General features: G+C 35.5%; 1 protein-coding gene across 1 annotated transcript in view; it reads right to left on the bottom strand.

Annotated features, from left to right (window-relative positions):
* Positions 1-17,566, bottom strand: part of CFAP54 (cilia and flagella associated protein 54) — a gene marked incomplete at its 5' end in the record, with an annotated part of 326,512 nt that overhangs the window by 135,873 nt on the left and 173,073 nt on the right. The window contains 4 exon segments of the mRNA XM_079142877.1: positions 2,633-2,686; positions 6,920-7,042; positions 12,238-12,324; positions 15,333-15,515. Of these exon segments, the coding sequence (XP_078999003.1) occupies positions 2,633-2,686; positions 6,920-7,042; positions 12,238-12,324; positions 15,333-15,515 (447 nt within the window).

The following is a 17,566-nucleotide window of genomic DNA, read 5'->3' as shown; positions in this document are numbered from 1 at the left end:
AGACTCAACTGATCACCCTATTTAAAATTAAAATTTCACAATCTGGCTATTGTGAATTGAGCAGCTATGAACATTGATGTGGCTGTATCTCTGTAGTATGCTGATTTTAAGTCCTTTGGGTATAGACCAAGGAGTGGGAGAGCTGGGTCAAATGGTGGTTCCATTCCAAGTTTTCTAAGGAACCAACCTAGATGTCCTTCCATTGATGAGTGGATAAAGAAACTGTGGTATATATATACAATGGAATATTACTCTGCCATAAAGAACGATAAAATTATGGCATTTGCAGGCAAATAGATGAAATTGGAGACCATCATGCTAAGTGAGATAAGCCAATCTCAAAAAACTAAAGGACGAATGATCTCGCTGATAAGTGGATGATGACACATAAGGGGGAGGGTGGGAGGAGTTAGTGTTAGGGTTAGGGTTAGGGTTAGGGTTAGGGTTAGGGAGGGGGGCAAGAATGGAGGAAGAAAGGACTGTTTAGTGGGAAAAGGGATGGGAGGGGTGGGGGGGGAAGGGAAAAAATAATAGAATGAATCAAACAACATTGCCATATGTAAATTTATGATTATACAAGTGGTGTGCCTTTAACCCATGTACAAACAGACAAACAACATGTATCCCATTTGTTTACAATAAAAAAATAAATAAAATTAAATTAAATTAAAATTTCACCCTAGCCCATGCTCCCAATCCCTTTCACCTACTTTTGAGTTTATTTTTTCCTATAACAAGGTTCTCCTATTGCAAAATAGGTACTTTACTTGTTTATATATTATGTTTATTCCTATTTCTGTATATTAATATAAGATTCAAGAGGTCTGAGGTTTGTCCGGAGTGCTGATTGATGCATTTTATTGACAGCATCAGACCAGTGCCTTGCATACAACAGGCTCTCAATAGATTTTTTTGGAGTTAATATAAAAGATGCTAGAGCTATTTATTCTAGAGAAGAGGAAAATTATTTGCCTTATGTAAATAAAATAATTAACATTGCTTGGGAAGGTTTGAAGCAACAGTGGCAGAGGGGAGGTTTGTTGCTATTGTTTATTCTTCCTTCTGAAACTTTTCTAAAGGGCTGAAATCAATGCATTCAGAAGAGCAGCACATGGAACAGCCATTGGGTCTGATATTCTGCCCAGCTGTTGCACTAGGAAAATGATTGACCCTCCCTTTCTAGAGGAGAAACTTCAGATGGACTAGGGGTGAGGAGAGAGGACATTTCTCTTCTCTGTTCCTTCCACAGCAAACAGTGATTTAATGAGCCTTGACAATTACACACAAACACTTGAGGATCAAAGGAAGATTAATTAGTAATGCTATTTAACACTCCTTTCTCTTCCTCTATGTAGAAAATACAAAGTGTAATCTGAAGAGTCTTAAGCGGGCCAACAGTACTGTTTTAATTAATTAGCTATTAGAAATCAGGTTTCCATTATATTGTCAGTCTCTTTTTGTAAAAAAGAAACTATCAGACAGACATTCTTTTTATACAAAAAACTGCTCCTTAAGGAACTGCTTTTAGGATATTCTAGCATTTATGACTGAAAAGACATAAATACTCTTAAAACTCCCTGAGGTCTTAGAACACTAAAATAAGATATGAATATGTATTTATATCTTCCTAATATTAGCTCTTTCATTTCAGGCCACTTGCTTATAAATTAAAATTAAATTTTAGGCAAAAATATTGAATCATATGAAGCATAATTAAAAGTAAACTTTACAAAATAAAATTAACAATAGGAAAATAATAAGATTACATTTAATAAAAGGTGAACCTATCTCTATTAAAATTATGGAAAACAAAATAAAATAATGTTAAGGAAATACTTCTCAAGTTATTTAATAAAAAACAAATACCTTGTTTAAAACAGGGTGCCATTTCATAGCATTTAAAAACTAAATGAACCTATGTGTACTCTCTGTGCACATTAACTGTGGATGCCTTCCCCATTTCTAATGTCCTGTAATCATGGTTGTGATATCACATTTTTGTCCCAGCATTTTCTAGGGGATGGACTGCCAATACCCCTAGAATTTTTTAAATGGTTATTTGAAGATATTTCAATGCTACTAGGACATCAAACACTTAAATTCAGTCATTCAATTATTGACTATCCTAAATGTATTTAAATGGGCAGTCTCATTTTCTTTTTGTGGAAAATATTGGGGAAACCAGAGGAGCAGCTTAATGGAAATGCCAAATGAAAACACTGGCAACCACTGACTGACAGACTAGGAACTGGCAACCAAGGATATGAGTAAAATCAGTAATGAACCCGGGGGCCATTTCAAAAGAGAACCCTTTTCTTATATTCAGAGTCCACTGTTAGGTAACTGAGATAAACATCAAAGCTAGAGATAATCATCATGGCTAGATGAGTAAGCTGAATACACATCTTTATGAAAAACAGGAGCAGTAACAGCTATTTGCTAGAACAGTTTGATCCAATCCTACCTCTGGTCTCAGGATTGTGAGATACAACTCACTATTAGAAATATTATGTAGATTTCCCAGACCAAAGATTTTACTTACCGAAGAGTTGAAATGACTCAAAAATTATCCACACTAAAAAGAATCATCCACACTCTATATCCAATGTTTAGAAAATATTATTATTCTTACCTGTACGTTTTCTTTGTTGGTAAGAGGTTTTCCTGAGTCAAATGATGGAAACATCTGTCAAAGAACAAAATATTAACAGTAGGAACCAGATTATGTGAGTATTCTTTTAAATGAAACTATTAATGTGTTCTAAAATGATTTTAAGTATCATTTTTATTATAAAAGTGATAAATGCTCTAGTCATAAAAGATTAATATAAAGAAGAAAGTAAAAATCATACATGAGTCAATCTCCTTTATGAGTTCAGTGTTAATATTTTTATGTCTTCCCTGCCAATTTACTTTAATGCATTTTTAAAATTATATATATATTTGTATTTCATTTTCACTAAGTATGATAACATTTTTTTTTCTGATACCATTATTTATAACTTCAGTCTGACAGGAAATACTTGCCTATGAATGGAGCATGATAACCTCTTTCCCACTGTTAGACATCTAATGGGCTGCTTCCCACCACCACTCCAAAAATCAGCCTTAGCTTAAACAACACTGATGCCCATTTTGTCTGTATTTCAGATTATTGTCTCTGTATACATTCCTGGAAGCAGAATTTATGGATCAAAATATAGGACTATATTGAGAAAATAGAAATTGTCTGGCCCAATTTATACTCCCACACATATTATATAAAAATTCCAGAATTCTAATAGCATTGAGTATTATCACTTAAAATAGTCTTTGTAATTCAGTTTTAGTAATTAGTAAATACTAATTATTGTATTACTAATTACTGTAAAAACTGACTGTTTTTTTTTGGTTCTTTTTCTTGTTTTGTGAATAATCTATTAATATATTTAGCTATAAATTTAATGGTGCACCAAGGAAATGATCATTTGTCACAAAAGATTATTGTATCATGGAGTAGAATAAGGCCCTCTTGGAAGAGAAGGCCCTTTGGAAAAGATGTTCATTAATAGAAGCCAATACTGACATCCCTTGCATATCAGCTTGGTCACCAGGAAGTCACCAATAGCTTCCACAGAGAGTCTGGCCATACATGGTTGGTGCGCTGCCTCTTTGCCTGAGATAATTCTGTGGTCATAAGAAAGTTCAAGAGTGGCTAGAAGTATAGGGAGCAACCCTTACAAATGAGGAACAAGAGACTTGTTCCAGCCCAGCTGCCATGGCAGGGACTTTCTTCTCAACGCTCTCTGGATGGACCTTCCCTGGTGTGACATTCCCACTCACCATGCACCCTGGAATTGCCTTCCAGTACACTATTTGCTTCCAAATCTCTGTCTCACGATTTGCTTTTGAGGAACTCCCAAACCAATACATCATTTCTAGCTTTTATTGGAGGAAAGTATTAGTGATTTTAAAAATTCTTTTTTTGAAGATACATTTTACTGCCTAGAATACATAGAAAAGTTAGTAACTGAATATGGTGATAGTAGTATCTGTGGTGCTATAAATTGAAGAGAGTTGATAGTGGAACTTTAGATTTGGTGATAAGAGCAGAATCTTGATATGAATATAACGTTAAATATAGGATTTTTTAAAGGGTTATGAAAAATCCAATAGTAATCCATAATATTTTTTTCAGTTACTTCCTTTACGAGTGAAATTTAATTTATTAATCCCTTCTTTAAATAATTGGCCTGCAGCCTAATAACATTGGCACCTATTTTAATTATAAACCCTGAAAGCATTTCCTCTTTTAATTACACTTTTTAAATTCCCACTTGAAGCTGGAAAGCTGCAAATTAACTTTGAGAATACAAAACTTGAAGTCAGAATCTATTGGGAGATAATTCCCCCACACAGTTATCTTATGAAAGCTGGTGGGTAAAAATGAAGGCTGGAATTTACATATAAAAAATTAGTTTCAGACTTTTTGGTTGTTTATTTTGGTGAAAACTGTGGCCATTGAAAATTCTCATTTCTCATTATTCTACCCAATTGGTTTCTCTTTCCTTCTCATCTTCTAAATGTGTATGACCTAAAGTTCAGTTTTCTCTTTTCCATATTTCTGTTTGCCTCAGATCCCAGCTGATGGCACCTAGTTCTATGATTCTAAATCTCTGTGCTCCCAAACTTATACCTGCAACCCAAACTCTCCCCTGAATTACAGCCTATATATATTCTCTCTGCACCTATATATGCTACATATCCACCTGGTTGTCTACTATGGATCTCATACTTATCACCTTCAGTTCCTGCCAGGAACAGCATTTCCCTTCTCAGTATACGAAATCTTCTTCCTACAAGTTGTTCATGTTGAACACTCAGCAGTCACCTTGACTTAGTCTCTTTCATCCCACACCTAAACCATCATCAGCAAATGCTGTCAGCTCTATCTTCACAATATACCCAGAACAGGAACCATTGCTCACTCCCTCCACCGCTATTAACCCAGCCATTATCATGTCTCAACCAAATTGTTTGCAACAGCCTTCTCATTGGTCTATTTGCTTGATCACAGTTTATTTCAGAAAGAGCAAACTAAGTAGTTGATTTATATTTAATTCCTATCATGTCACATCTCTGCTCAAAACTCTGTAACGTTTCCCATTGGGTTGAGAGTAAATGCCAGTCCTTATCAAGCCCTATGAGGTCTTATATAACCTGGTTCCTGGGTTCTAACCTCCTCTTCTCCTTCTGCAATCTCATTTGGCCTTGTTGGTTTCCCTCAACCACATCTTGCAAGCATCCTTCTCAGAGCCTTTGTCCTTACAATTCCTCCCCCTTGGGAGGCTGTTTTCACAGATCTTCCCACGGTTCACTTCCCTTGAAATGTGCTTATTAGATAACCCTTCCAGACCAGCCTGAATAAAACAGCAATCTGTGCTGCCCTGGTTACTGGTTCCCCTCACCTCAGCTGGACTGACCCTCATAACTCCACCTGACTTATATTTATGTGCTAAATATGTTTACTATTAGTCTCCCTCCCTGGACTATGAGCTCCATTTGTATTTTACTGCTCCACCCCCAGCCTAGGAAAATGACTATATTCAGTAAGCACTTAAGAAACATCATACATGAATTAAAATATAATTTTAATAGCAAAATACAAACCATTTACATTAGGGAAAGACTGTTGATGGAGATGCAAGCAATAAAATACTACTAACTTAATCCAGGTAAGAAGATGAATTCATTTATACCACAAAAAATGAAGGAAACAAACAACTTATTCCTCTCTTGATAGGTAGGAAGGTAGTAGTTAGATAGACAAACACAGATACACACACATCGTGTATACTGCATATAACACATAGATATGCTTTCTATATATAGACATAGATACTTAGATGTTTATTTATTTACTTATTATTATTATAGTTTTTGTTTTTGTTTTTGTTTTTTTTTTCAGTGCTGTGGATTGAACCTAGGGCTTCATGCATGCTAGGCAAGGACTCTAATACTAAGTCACACCCCTGTCCCTATAATAATAAATTATAATGTAGCAGTTGTATGGAATAAAAAGAAGTATATTTTAAAGGAATATGCTGAAGTAGTGAACACAATATGTAAAATATATTGTCATCTTATGCAACTGATTTCCAAGATTTAGATCTCATTCCCCCAGGTTCTTTTAGGTCCTCCAAATTCAAATCAGACCAGAATGTATTTTGTCCGTCAGTCTCACTCCTTGTACATGCGGTCTCCCCCAGGCAAAAGGACTTTCTACCCTGCCCCCACCCATTTCCTTTATTCATGGTCCATATGGATCCAAGCATCTGTCTCCAAGATCACCACAAAGACCAAAGCAGAGGAAAATAATAACTCACTCATTTAATTTCTGCTTCCACCATAAATTCTGACACTTGTTTTCAAGGATGCTTAGTTATCCAGTTTATAAATATAAATTAAGCAAGTCAGGTAAAACTGTCTCCTAAAATCAAAACATTCTGGGCAAAATAGAGAAGAATGTTCATTCCCCACAGAAATCAGAAGAAATCCAAAGAAAACATTCTTAACTCTTTGGTGTAATGCATATAAATCAAAAAGATCCAAACAAGTTATAAGGAAAGATTATTGTGAGTAAGAACATTAACCAGAATTATAGGAATAGACTAAAAAACCTAAAATATGTGGGTGATGTGTCTAAAGAAATGGCCTACAATAACTATAATAAAAAGCAATATGCAGTGTCCTTGTGTCAGAATTCCATTGCAAAAATCTATTCCAGACAGATGAAAACTCATAAAATCTGATATAACTGTAACCAGGTTCAATAAAGAGGTGTGGAATACTAGAGACATGTAAATATACTTTTGTTGGAATGTTCCCTGGTTTTTAGAAACAGAACCTTCAAAGAACGGTTTTGTATCAAATTAGTTACCTTAATTTTTCCAGTAGCTTTAAAGCCAGAAGGGACTGAGGAAGGCATATTTTTTCCATAAAATATCTGGGATAACTCATAAAAGGCTTCAGAAAAGAAGTGCAAATCTGTAAGGACTTCTATCTGTAAAGGAGAGAAAAGAAGATTTTAAGTTAAATAGTTTGTTTTGCTTATAAAGTAAAAATTTTAGAGAAAAGTAATCAACTCTGAGATCCAAAGTTTCTGCTTAGTGACAGAAAAGTATTATGAATTAATGTTTACTAGCTAGGGAGTGGATGGAGCTTCATGTGTCTGTACACACTCCATTTTACATGCGCAATGAACCAGGAGGCTAACAAACAGTAGCAAGAAGGTTTTGGAAACAATGGGCATTTATCAGAGGTTGCTTACTTCATCAGAGGGAAACACACAGAAATATCATAGCCATGGAAAAGTTTGAAAAGTACTTCTGTTCCCATGGTAAATTGTGGCTTAAAAGAAAAACAAAGCAAAAACTTTCCTGATGTTCTCAAACACTCTGAGGAAAGTCAAACAAACCAGGAGAATAACTCCACAATACATCAATATGGAGACAACCATTAATTTTCTTATCCATAATTAGTAGCCACTGTCAATTTTAAAGGCATGTGCTTAACATTAGTTGATCACTATACATTTTACATGGCTTATTTTGAATATAAAACAGCAGGACTATGAAGAAATGACATAAAGAAATGAACAAACTCGAATTCATTTGTGCATTCAACATATTTATAGAGCACTTCTTACACACTAAGCCCTCTTGGAGATTCCAACAAAACACCAATATTTGGATGCGTATTTAGGTAAATGTAAGTGGAGGTGGCATGGAGGTTCCAACAAAGCACTACTTTTGAGACTGGGATCAGGAGGAACAACTGTGAGGAGGAGCCCTTGGAGAGAAGAGATGGTAATGACATAAGCAAGCGAGGAAGTCTTGTGAGAATGTGCTGAGGCGGGGCTGAGTACAAAGGTCATGTGGTTGGAGCAGTTTTGTGTCTTGGAGTGTTCCAGGAACAGCCTGTGTGACAAGCTCAGTGACTGAAGGGAAGAGGGTGGGAAGGTGGATATGACATTAGATAGGGAAGGTCATATATAGCCTGTAGACTCCATTAGGAACTTTCTTTTTTTTTTTTTCTATGTGATAAGAAGTTAGTAGAGACTTTGGAACAGAGCCCTAACCTGACTTGCATTTTAAAAACATCCAGTGATTCGTAAAGAATAGAGAAGGGGTAAAATGTGCACACAGGGAATAAAATGCAAAATTAGATGAAGATAAATATAAATATGTATATATATATATATATATAACAAAAAAAGAAGAAAATCAGTTTATCCTCAGCATTTCAATCCATCTTACTTTCCATTTTCCTTTCACTATTAGCTTAAGAATCTCAAGAGTATATAAACCTTAAGGAAATAAAATGAAGGAAAGGTAAGGGGAAATTGGTTATAAAAATAAAGCTTGAAAGGCCAGGAGAACATTTTTAATGGGAAATAAGTTGAGTTGCTTGTCTATTGAGTGTAAACTGTGGTTCTTTCCTAAGACACCTTAATCTCCAACCTCCTCAGTGCCATCTAGCACCAAAGTAGACACTTAGTGTGTCTGAGACACGGAAACACTTTCAGGTTTCTAAATGGCCATTTTTCTCATTATTTCTGTAAGAAAACTCTTTCCAAGATCTGTGTGTAGGTTAGTCTCTTCTGATCTTGGTTGTAAAACTGCTGTACATAGACTGCATCTGTCAAGGCTATCTCTGATTTCAGTTTATCATACCAACCTGACTGTTTGGAAAAGCAATGCTTTTAATAATAGACATAATATTTTCAGAAGTGACCAATGCTGTGAACACAAACAAGCCAGATGGTAAAAAGAACTAGCTATATAAATCAACCCTCCACTCACACAAATACAGAACCATCAGCACCCTTCCGAGGAATGTTAACATGTTGAGAAGAAGAAATCTTGGATGAAGTTGACAGATCCAGAGTGAAGCCAGACTAGCTGATCATCAAGAAGTTTTACAGATTTCCGTTTTACAGCTTTACAGTTTTAAATAGCAAGATGAATTACTGTGTACATAGTCAGAAAGCATCATTGTTTGCTGTTTCCTGATTGACTTTCTTTCTTACCACTCAATGACCCCAGTTTACTTCAGAAAGGTCAGACAAACTTTGCTCAGACGGGCTGTTATTTCTTCTTCTGTAAGATCTATCAGCTGCTCTTTTATATTGCATCTGTCACTGCAGCTGTCAAACCCCTAATTCAGTTTTTCAATCCTAATAAACCAGTAAGATCTACTTCTGTCTCACCCTGCTCCCAACACTATTACCAGATACCAGATTGATGATGTCATTCTCCTGATCAAAGTTCTATTAATTCCCCATCCAACCCAAAGCTGGAGAAGAGTCCACAGTTCTTCACTGACTTTTAAGCTATTCCTGCACAAAAACAGCTCCACATGCTAACAAATGGCTGTGATTTGAATGTGATCCCCAGTTGTTCATGTGTTTAAAACTTAGTCCCTGAATTCACATATCGATATTTGGGGTGGGGACATTAGAAGGTGATTAAGATTAGATGATGCCGTGTGGGTGGAGTCCCCATGATCTTATTAGTTGCTTATAAGGAGAGGAAAAGAGATCTGAATCTGCCTCTGCTGATCTGTCACCACATGATACATTCTGTCACCACATGATACATGCAGCAAGAAGGCCTGTCCAGATGCAGTCCCTGGATCTTGGACTTCCCAGTTTTCAGAACTCTAAGAAATAAATATATTTTCTTTATAAACTGCACAATTTCAGATTTAATGTTGAAGCAACAGAAAAAAAAGGCTAAGACAATAAACAAAAGTCCTCTAACCAAAAAGTTTGTTCTGAATTCTGACTTTTGGAGTCCCACGGATCTCTTCCTGTTGCTATCATGGACACTGCAACCACGCCGTGCTTCCTTCCTCTTAATAACAGACTAAAATATACCTGTGATCAAATTCTGACTCCACATTTTCCTCATTTCTCTCACTGCACAACCTCCACATTGTCTCGTCACAGTTTGGAATTCAAGTTGGGTCCCTGGTTTTCTCCAAATCGTGACCCTCTGCTGTTTCTCATGTTACCTTCTGCAAACTCCTTGCTCAGAACCTCCACTTCAGCATGACTGACCCACCTCTGCTCCCTAAGCAAGTCAATATTTTCTTACCTCTTTATCTTCCACACTGTTTTCTGCCAAGAACATTCCCTTTCTCCTCTCTTCCACTCAGCTGTATTCTTTTCAAGTCTAAATTCTTATCTTCTTAGGAAATCTGAAGGCTCAAAGTCATTTCCCCCTCTTTTAAATTCCTGGAGACAATGCTCATCACACTAGTTTGCAAATGATAAAGTGACAGGTATATATATGTGACTTGTGTATATGTGCCATCTCTCTTCCCAGTTCTCACTTATAAGCAAGGACCATGGGTGACATTTCTTGGACTCAGGTTACTAACATGGGTGCTTTTAAATAGGAGGTACTCAGTAAAGGTTGTTTTAGAATTAAACCAATGAATATTTATTAAATATTTTCTAGGTTAGCTCCACAAATACTTAAATAGAATGCAACAGTAGGCATTTTATAGATGTCTGCAAATTTTAAATTCAATTCAATAATTAACAACTGAATATCAAGAATGTGAATTTATTACTTAAGTCAGTGTAGGAAATTAAAAGATAAATAAGACACAGGTCCTAACCTTAAGAATTTTGCAATCTGGAAAAGACTACTGTTGAGAGACTGGGAAAGTTATATGCAGTTTTAAGAAAAAAGTTGTTGAAATTCAAAAGCAAGAGAGTTCATAAGAATCAATAACTCAGAGAAGGTGATCCAGAAATTTTCATGGTCAACAATGAATTATTTATTCTTGAGGTTAAAATATATCGATAGCACCAAAAGTCCTCTTAGGAATTTCTTTGTTTATAATTAGAGGACAACGGACTTTTCTCAGAGGCCCAAAGGGTCTGGATAGAGATAGCAGTCCAGGGGGAAAGCTAAGCTACCCTCATTAGAAAACAGGAGGCATACAGAGGGAAAGAGTAGAGGGTATTTTTAAAAAAGGTATGCTGGAGTAGAGTGTTGGAGGCCACTCACTACTAAATGCAAGAGCTGCTTTTATACCTCTTTTCCATTATGTATCTTCAGTGATGCCTTGTGGGTAATTTGAAGACGTCCATAGTGGGTGTGTTCACAAAATGAGAGAAAACTTCAAAACTACAAATTAGCTTATTAAAAAAAAAAACTCACTGTGAATCAAGGAAGAGAGGCAAAAGCATAAAATGATGGCCAAAAAGTATTTTAAGCTCAAGAATGTCAAATATTCTATTTTAAATTGTTCATTCTGTCTCAACTTCAATTTCCCTGTTTTCCCAAAGTTCAATAAAGTACACAATAGAAACAAAGGTCTTAGGTGGATATATTGTGTGTGTTTGTGTGAATATAAGAGTGTGTGTGTGTGTGTGTGTGTGTGTGTGTGTGTGTGTGTGTATAAAATAAGGAATAGGGTTGAATTCCATTTAAGAGTTGAGGAAGGGGCTGGGGCTGTAGCTTAGTGGTGGAGCACTTGCCTTGCATGTATGAGGTTTGATCCTTAGCCCACAGGTAAATAAATAACTAAAATAAAGGTATAAAACATACAATAACAATATTTTTTTAAAAAAGAAAGTTGAAGTACAGAACAGGGAGCAAATCTGCTGGATGTTGAGTGATCCATATACAAAACAAACAGAGGTGGAAGCTTACAGGAAAGTGGGTACAGAGAATGAGATACTTAAGGTTTCCACTCCACATGGAGTTCAAGCTGACAGCACATGAGTCTCAAAGGCAGAGAAGTTTCACTGACATCAGGGTTACAGAATTAATTCTCTGACCTTGTTAATTCAATTGCCTGTGCATTGAAAAATTCTAATATACCATGATATACATAAAGGTCCTTAGGATTAAATTAACAGAAACCAGACCACTGGCTCGTTTACTCTGTACCAGGAAGCCAGTCTCGCAGAAGTGGTGATTTGCAAACTCTTGGTATTGGATAAGCCTTGTTTCTAGAGGTAGGTGTTCCTCACTCCACTGTGGCCCAAGCATAAAATGATCAAGACCTTTTAACTGGCTATTTCTTATACTTGACTACAATGATGTGTAAGTTCTTTTTTACAAATATAACACAAAATTATTGTCAGATTATTATTAGTAGTATTAGTCAAATCAGTGTATAGCAATACTCATAATAGTTAAAGGATATCAAATGTCTTAAAAGTTTATGACATACCTTGAGGATTCTTGCTTCTAGATTTCTAATAAGGTCTTGGCAAATTCCAGAAACAAAATATTGGTACAATGCAAGGAGAGGCAGAACCTGCCAGGAGAAAAACACTCTGTTTCAAATATATTTCACCAAGTTAATAACCTAGTAATCAAATTTTGTCAAACATTAAGCCAGGCATAATAGTGCATGCCTGTAATCCCAGCAATTTGGGAGATTCAGATAGCAGAGTGGCAAGTTGGAGGCAGCCTCATAATTTTAGCAAGACTCCATCTCAAATAAAAAATAAAAAGGGCTGGAGATGTGACTCAATATAGAGCATCCCTGGGTTCAATCTCCAGGATCACAAAAATAAAAATTAGCAGAATATTAAATATAGGATAAGTTATGCAAAGTATTCATTGAGTTTCCGTGCTAGCAGACTAAACCATATGGCATAAGTAAAGAAATCTGACTAGTAAGTACCTTAAAAATCAGGGACTTAAAGTTCCAAGTAGATGCCATTTGATATCCCAAACCTAGGCTTCACATCTCTTTAAGCATGGAAAAATTAAAATCCAATTAATTATCTTCCTTGAAAAAAATTAACATAAATGAAGCCTATAGAAAATGTTTAGCAAATGAGCTATCAAATAAATGCAAAATTTAAAGCAAAGGAACTCACATTCATGTCCCCTAACTAGTTCTTACTTATTCATCTCAATATCAGCAACCGTGTGACTTCAATTAGTAATTTTTCCATTGGCAAAAGCATATTTATAACATGCCCATTATGTACTAGGTGCTGTTGAATGAGAACAAAATCTAACAAGTTCCAGTCTTTACATAGCATGAATTCTACTGATTAAAACCCAACCTTCCTCTTCACATAGTATTTTAACTTCTCTAGAGTTAAATCAAAGTTCAATTGTTTTTGCAGTCTTATGGCTATAAGTACAGGCTAATAAACAATGGACGCTTCAATTAACTGAGCCACTATCCATCCAGAAATAAGAAAGTTTTGCCGGGACATTGGAACAGCCCCTGATCTCAGTTCAAATCTGAAGTTCTATTCCTGCAGCTGTGCCCTAACCCACCAAAGGGAGATGAAATAAGGATTGAGAATCCCATTGCTTAGCAAAGTTATTTCCTATGGTTCTGCAGCTCTGGGTTCCATAGCAAATGTCATATTTGAAAGAAGTCTCCTTAGCTTCTGAAGAAGGTTAATATAACACAAAGTACAAACTGTTTCCTTCTTACAGGTTCAGCTGGGAAACCTCTAATGGTAGGTCAAATGGTGGCTGCTAACAGCAATAACTTTTTTAAAAAGGCTTAGAATTCGTCTTAAATGTCTGCAAACATAATGCAATATTTTTTCTACAATTATACATTCAAACAACAGAACATTTTCTACAATTAATACAGCACAAAACATTAAGAGTTTGTGATTACCTTTGAGATTTAGTTTCTTTTCTTTAATGAGAAATAAAACACACTATTTTATTGCTGACAATTGCTCAACTATTTAGAAAAAAAAAAACATTCTCAATTTCTTAAGCTTTATAGGGGAAAAAAAGTCTCATTTCTCTTCCAATGCAGTGATATGTATTATATATGAATATGCGTAGGCAGCTAAAGGTTACCCAGGGAATAGGATCATTTTCTCAATCCAGAAATAAATACCTGTACCAGGAAGAGGAGCACCATTTTATTATTATTTTTAATAGACATTTTCTTCCCAAACCTGCCCAGTGTTAAAATCATTTATCAAATTCTTCACTTTAATACCTGGTTTTATAATTTAACAACACATATCAGGGGCAATAAATATTTTTAATATAAAGAGAGTTAAATTTAGAAGAACAATATGCCAACATTATTATTTTCTAATAATACATGAAAAACAGGAGCATAAGTATGAGATTTATGGAATAAAGGGAAAGTAGTAAAAGGAGAAAGAAAAGATGTCAAGAAGCAAATGTAGGGGGAAAAGAGACAAAAATAAGAGCATAGAGTAAGAGAGGAAAGAGCATAAAAAAGGAAAATAGATACAAGGAGGATCAGGAGAGTGAAGCAAATCTTTTTTAAATGCAGCCAACTTTATCTTGTATACTGTGATTTCTTTTCCCAAAGGAAAGGAGAGCTATATTTGGACTTTGGGGTTTCCTAGGACATTAGGACATTGCTTTTTAATCTCACAGCTAGAATGTGTTGTTCTCTTAGATGTACCCTTGACAGAGAAAAGACAAGAGACACAAAGAAACTTATTTTAATATGGAAATACACTCTTAGTATGGGTATTGACAAGAACTGAACAACTTAATGCTGGGCATTACTAGCGCGCTCCATTCCTATGTTTGACATAACTATCAACGACACATTCTAGTCAATTTCACCAAATATCTTAAAATAAAAGAAGTGAAATAATAGAATAAAAAAGGGAACAAAATCAAACAGACATTACTTTTGAGTACAAAATACAATGCAAACAATAAATTAAAGAAAGACTATTAGTATGTTATTTTTAATAAAACATAGGTAAGAATCCTAAATATATAACATTTAAAAGTTAAATAAGAATTGACCAAGAGAACACTAGTAAAACTTGAAAGTAGAAAGTAAGCGGAGAAAAATGCCAGAGTGAATTAAGAGTTGTTGATTTCGCTTATCAGAGAAAACATTCAGCCTTTGGTTTTTTTGGGCTTGGCCTATTTCACTTAGCATGATATTTTCCAATGGCAGGGGGAAGAGAAAAATGAAGGAACTTTGGATGGTGTAGGGGAAAATGGGGTGAAACGGGGTAGGGAACAGAAAGGTAGTAGAATGAAACAGACTGTATTACCCTATGTATACGTATGATTACATGAATGGTGTGAATCTACACTGTGTACAGTCACGGAAATGAAGAGTTGTACCCCATTTGTGTACAATGAATCAAAACACAGTCTGTAAAAATATAAAAGATTTTAACAACAACAAAAAAAAGAAACTTGGTTACTAAGCAGGGTTGAGGGGGACTTGGGGGCTTAATTAAATATGCTAAAACACTATAATATGAGCATATCCTAATAAATTTTCAATATAGGAAAAAAGAAGAGTTGTTGAGTTCACAAATTACTCACCATTAGATTTTGCTTTGCATAGTGCAGTTCACGTATGACGTAATACAGGCTTGCAATGACCGAGCAGATGTCAGCCCTGTTTCTATCCGAGAAGAGTTCAATGCCCGGGAGAAGCTGAGTGATTTCATACTGAGCATAACTACGTTGGGCTTTGGGATGTGGAAGTGTGGTTCGGAGCAAACCCTGAAAATGATATACAGTAAAATAAAAAGCTATAAAATTGCATTTGTAATGATGAAACAAAAAAATAAGTATATATTATCACTTCCTAAAGTGCTCAGCATGTCTAACATACTATATACCATAATAAACAGTAACATTTGTCATTATTGCCTTTATCATGCAAGATGGGCTTTTAAAATTCCATGGTAGTTGTATATTTATTATTTTCAAAGAAACTGTCATTACATAAAGTATTTGGTGAGGGTCAATTTGTGTTGTGCTTTGCTACTAATTTTTTTTATAAACATTATTTCACTTAATGTTCCTCTAACCCACTCTTAGAGGGAATGATTACTGTCTTGAAAGTTATGTAATTGAGGTACAATAATTAACTTATCTGGGGTCACACAGCTAATGATGGCAGAAAAAAGATTCAAAGTCATGTCTATATAACTCAAAAATCTATACCAAGATTATAAATTGAGGAAATGACAACTTGAAGTCTAAATCAAGGAGAGGTAATTCCAAACTTTCAACTGCAGGAAATAAAAAGATGATCTGGTTAATGTGGACAATATTTCTTGGGTAGCTATATGACCAACATTGTCCTAGATTCTGGGGAAACAAGATGAATACTATTAAGGTTTAGATGTGAGGTGTCCCCAAAAAGCTCACTTGTGAGATAATGCAAAGAAGTTCAGAGAAGAAACGATTGGGTTACAAGAGCCTTAACGTAATCAGTGACTTAATCACTTGATGGGATTAATTCAGTGGTAACTGAAGGCAGGTGGGGTGTGGCTGGAGGAGGTGGGGCATTGGGGGTGACTTTGGGGTAAGTATTTTTTATCTGGGGAATGAAGTCTCTCTGCTTCCTGATCATCATGTGAGCTGCTTCCCTCCACCACACTTTTATGCCACTGATGTCCTGCCTCACCTTCAGCCCTGAGGAATGGAGCCTGCTGTCTGGGGACTGAGACTTTTGAAATCATGAGCCCCCAAATAAACTTTTGCTCCTCTACAATTTTGTGCTGGTCATATGATTTAGTCACAGCAGCAAAAATACTGACTAAAACAAATACTAAAACCCAATTTTACACTCAGAAGTATTTGTTTGGTTATCTTAAATAATTCTTTTCTCGATGACAAATGCACTATAAAAATGTTTTATTTATCAGGAAAGAATTTTAATCAGATTGTTTATTAGGACTATAAGGATCTTATTCTAAAATATTAGGTAGTTGCTGAAATTTTTAACTTCACAAATTTGCTTTGAAAATCATAAAAAGAATGAGCAGACTTTTAAAATTAATCCTACCAGCTGCTTTTTATTTTAGGTGTAGCATTACTACTGTAGCAATTTTTAAGGTCCACATTAAACTAAAAACTGAACATTTTTTTAAATCACATATTTGCTAGGACATAAGCGGCACTCTCTTCAAAAACAAGAAGTATGAGAAAGTAAAATTAAGATATAAGGAGTCAGGGTAAGATCTTCATTCCCCTCCCACTCTTGCCTCCTTCCCTCTTCCCTTTGAAGCACAGGCAGGAAGTATTTGGAAAATGAGAAAAAAGACTGCAAAGTCGGTCCTTACACTCAAAAGAGGTTTTTCCAAAGAACTTATCTATCTAGATTTCGGAAGCTCTTAGCCTCCTCTGATACACATAACAAGGATTATCTGTCCATCTGCCAAAGTAAACAGAACCTTTAGCAGACTGCAAAGGCCCCTGGCTGCATCCCTGAATTTCAGAATGTCTTGCATTTCAGATAAAAGCTCCTTTCTTCTTCAATGAAGTCAAACCAAAATCCTGGGACACACAAGCACTCCTCTTCTGTAGGCTTCATCTTATTTCTTGCTTCTTTAGATGAAATATTTTACATCATGTAACAGAAAAACTTAATTTAAAGTTAAGGTAACTTAAGGCGACCATTTGAAGACTGGCTGCACACAGACCTGCTGGTAATATGATCTTACCAACAATAGGAGACTCAGTTTCCCTATCTGTAAGACTCCTTCAGTTAAAGGAAAAAACTGGGGAATGTGCCACCAGGGGAAAAGGGCTTAGCCAGCCAA

Source organism: Sciurus vulgaris, assembly GCF_902686455.1.
Source record: "Sciurus vulgaris genome assembly, chromosome: 5".
Lineage (NCBI taxonomy): Eukaryota > Metazoa > Chordata > Mammalia > Rodentia > Sciuridae > Sciurus > Sciurus vulgaris.
Note: the sequence above shows the minus strand (reverse complement) of the source record. Positions and strands in the feature narration are given on the sequence as shown.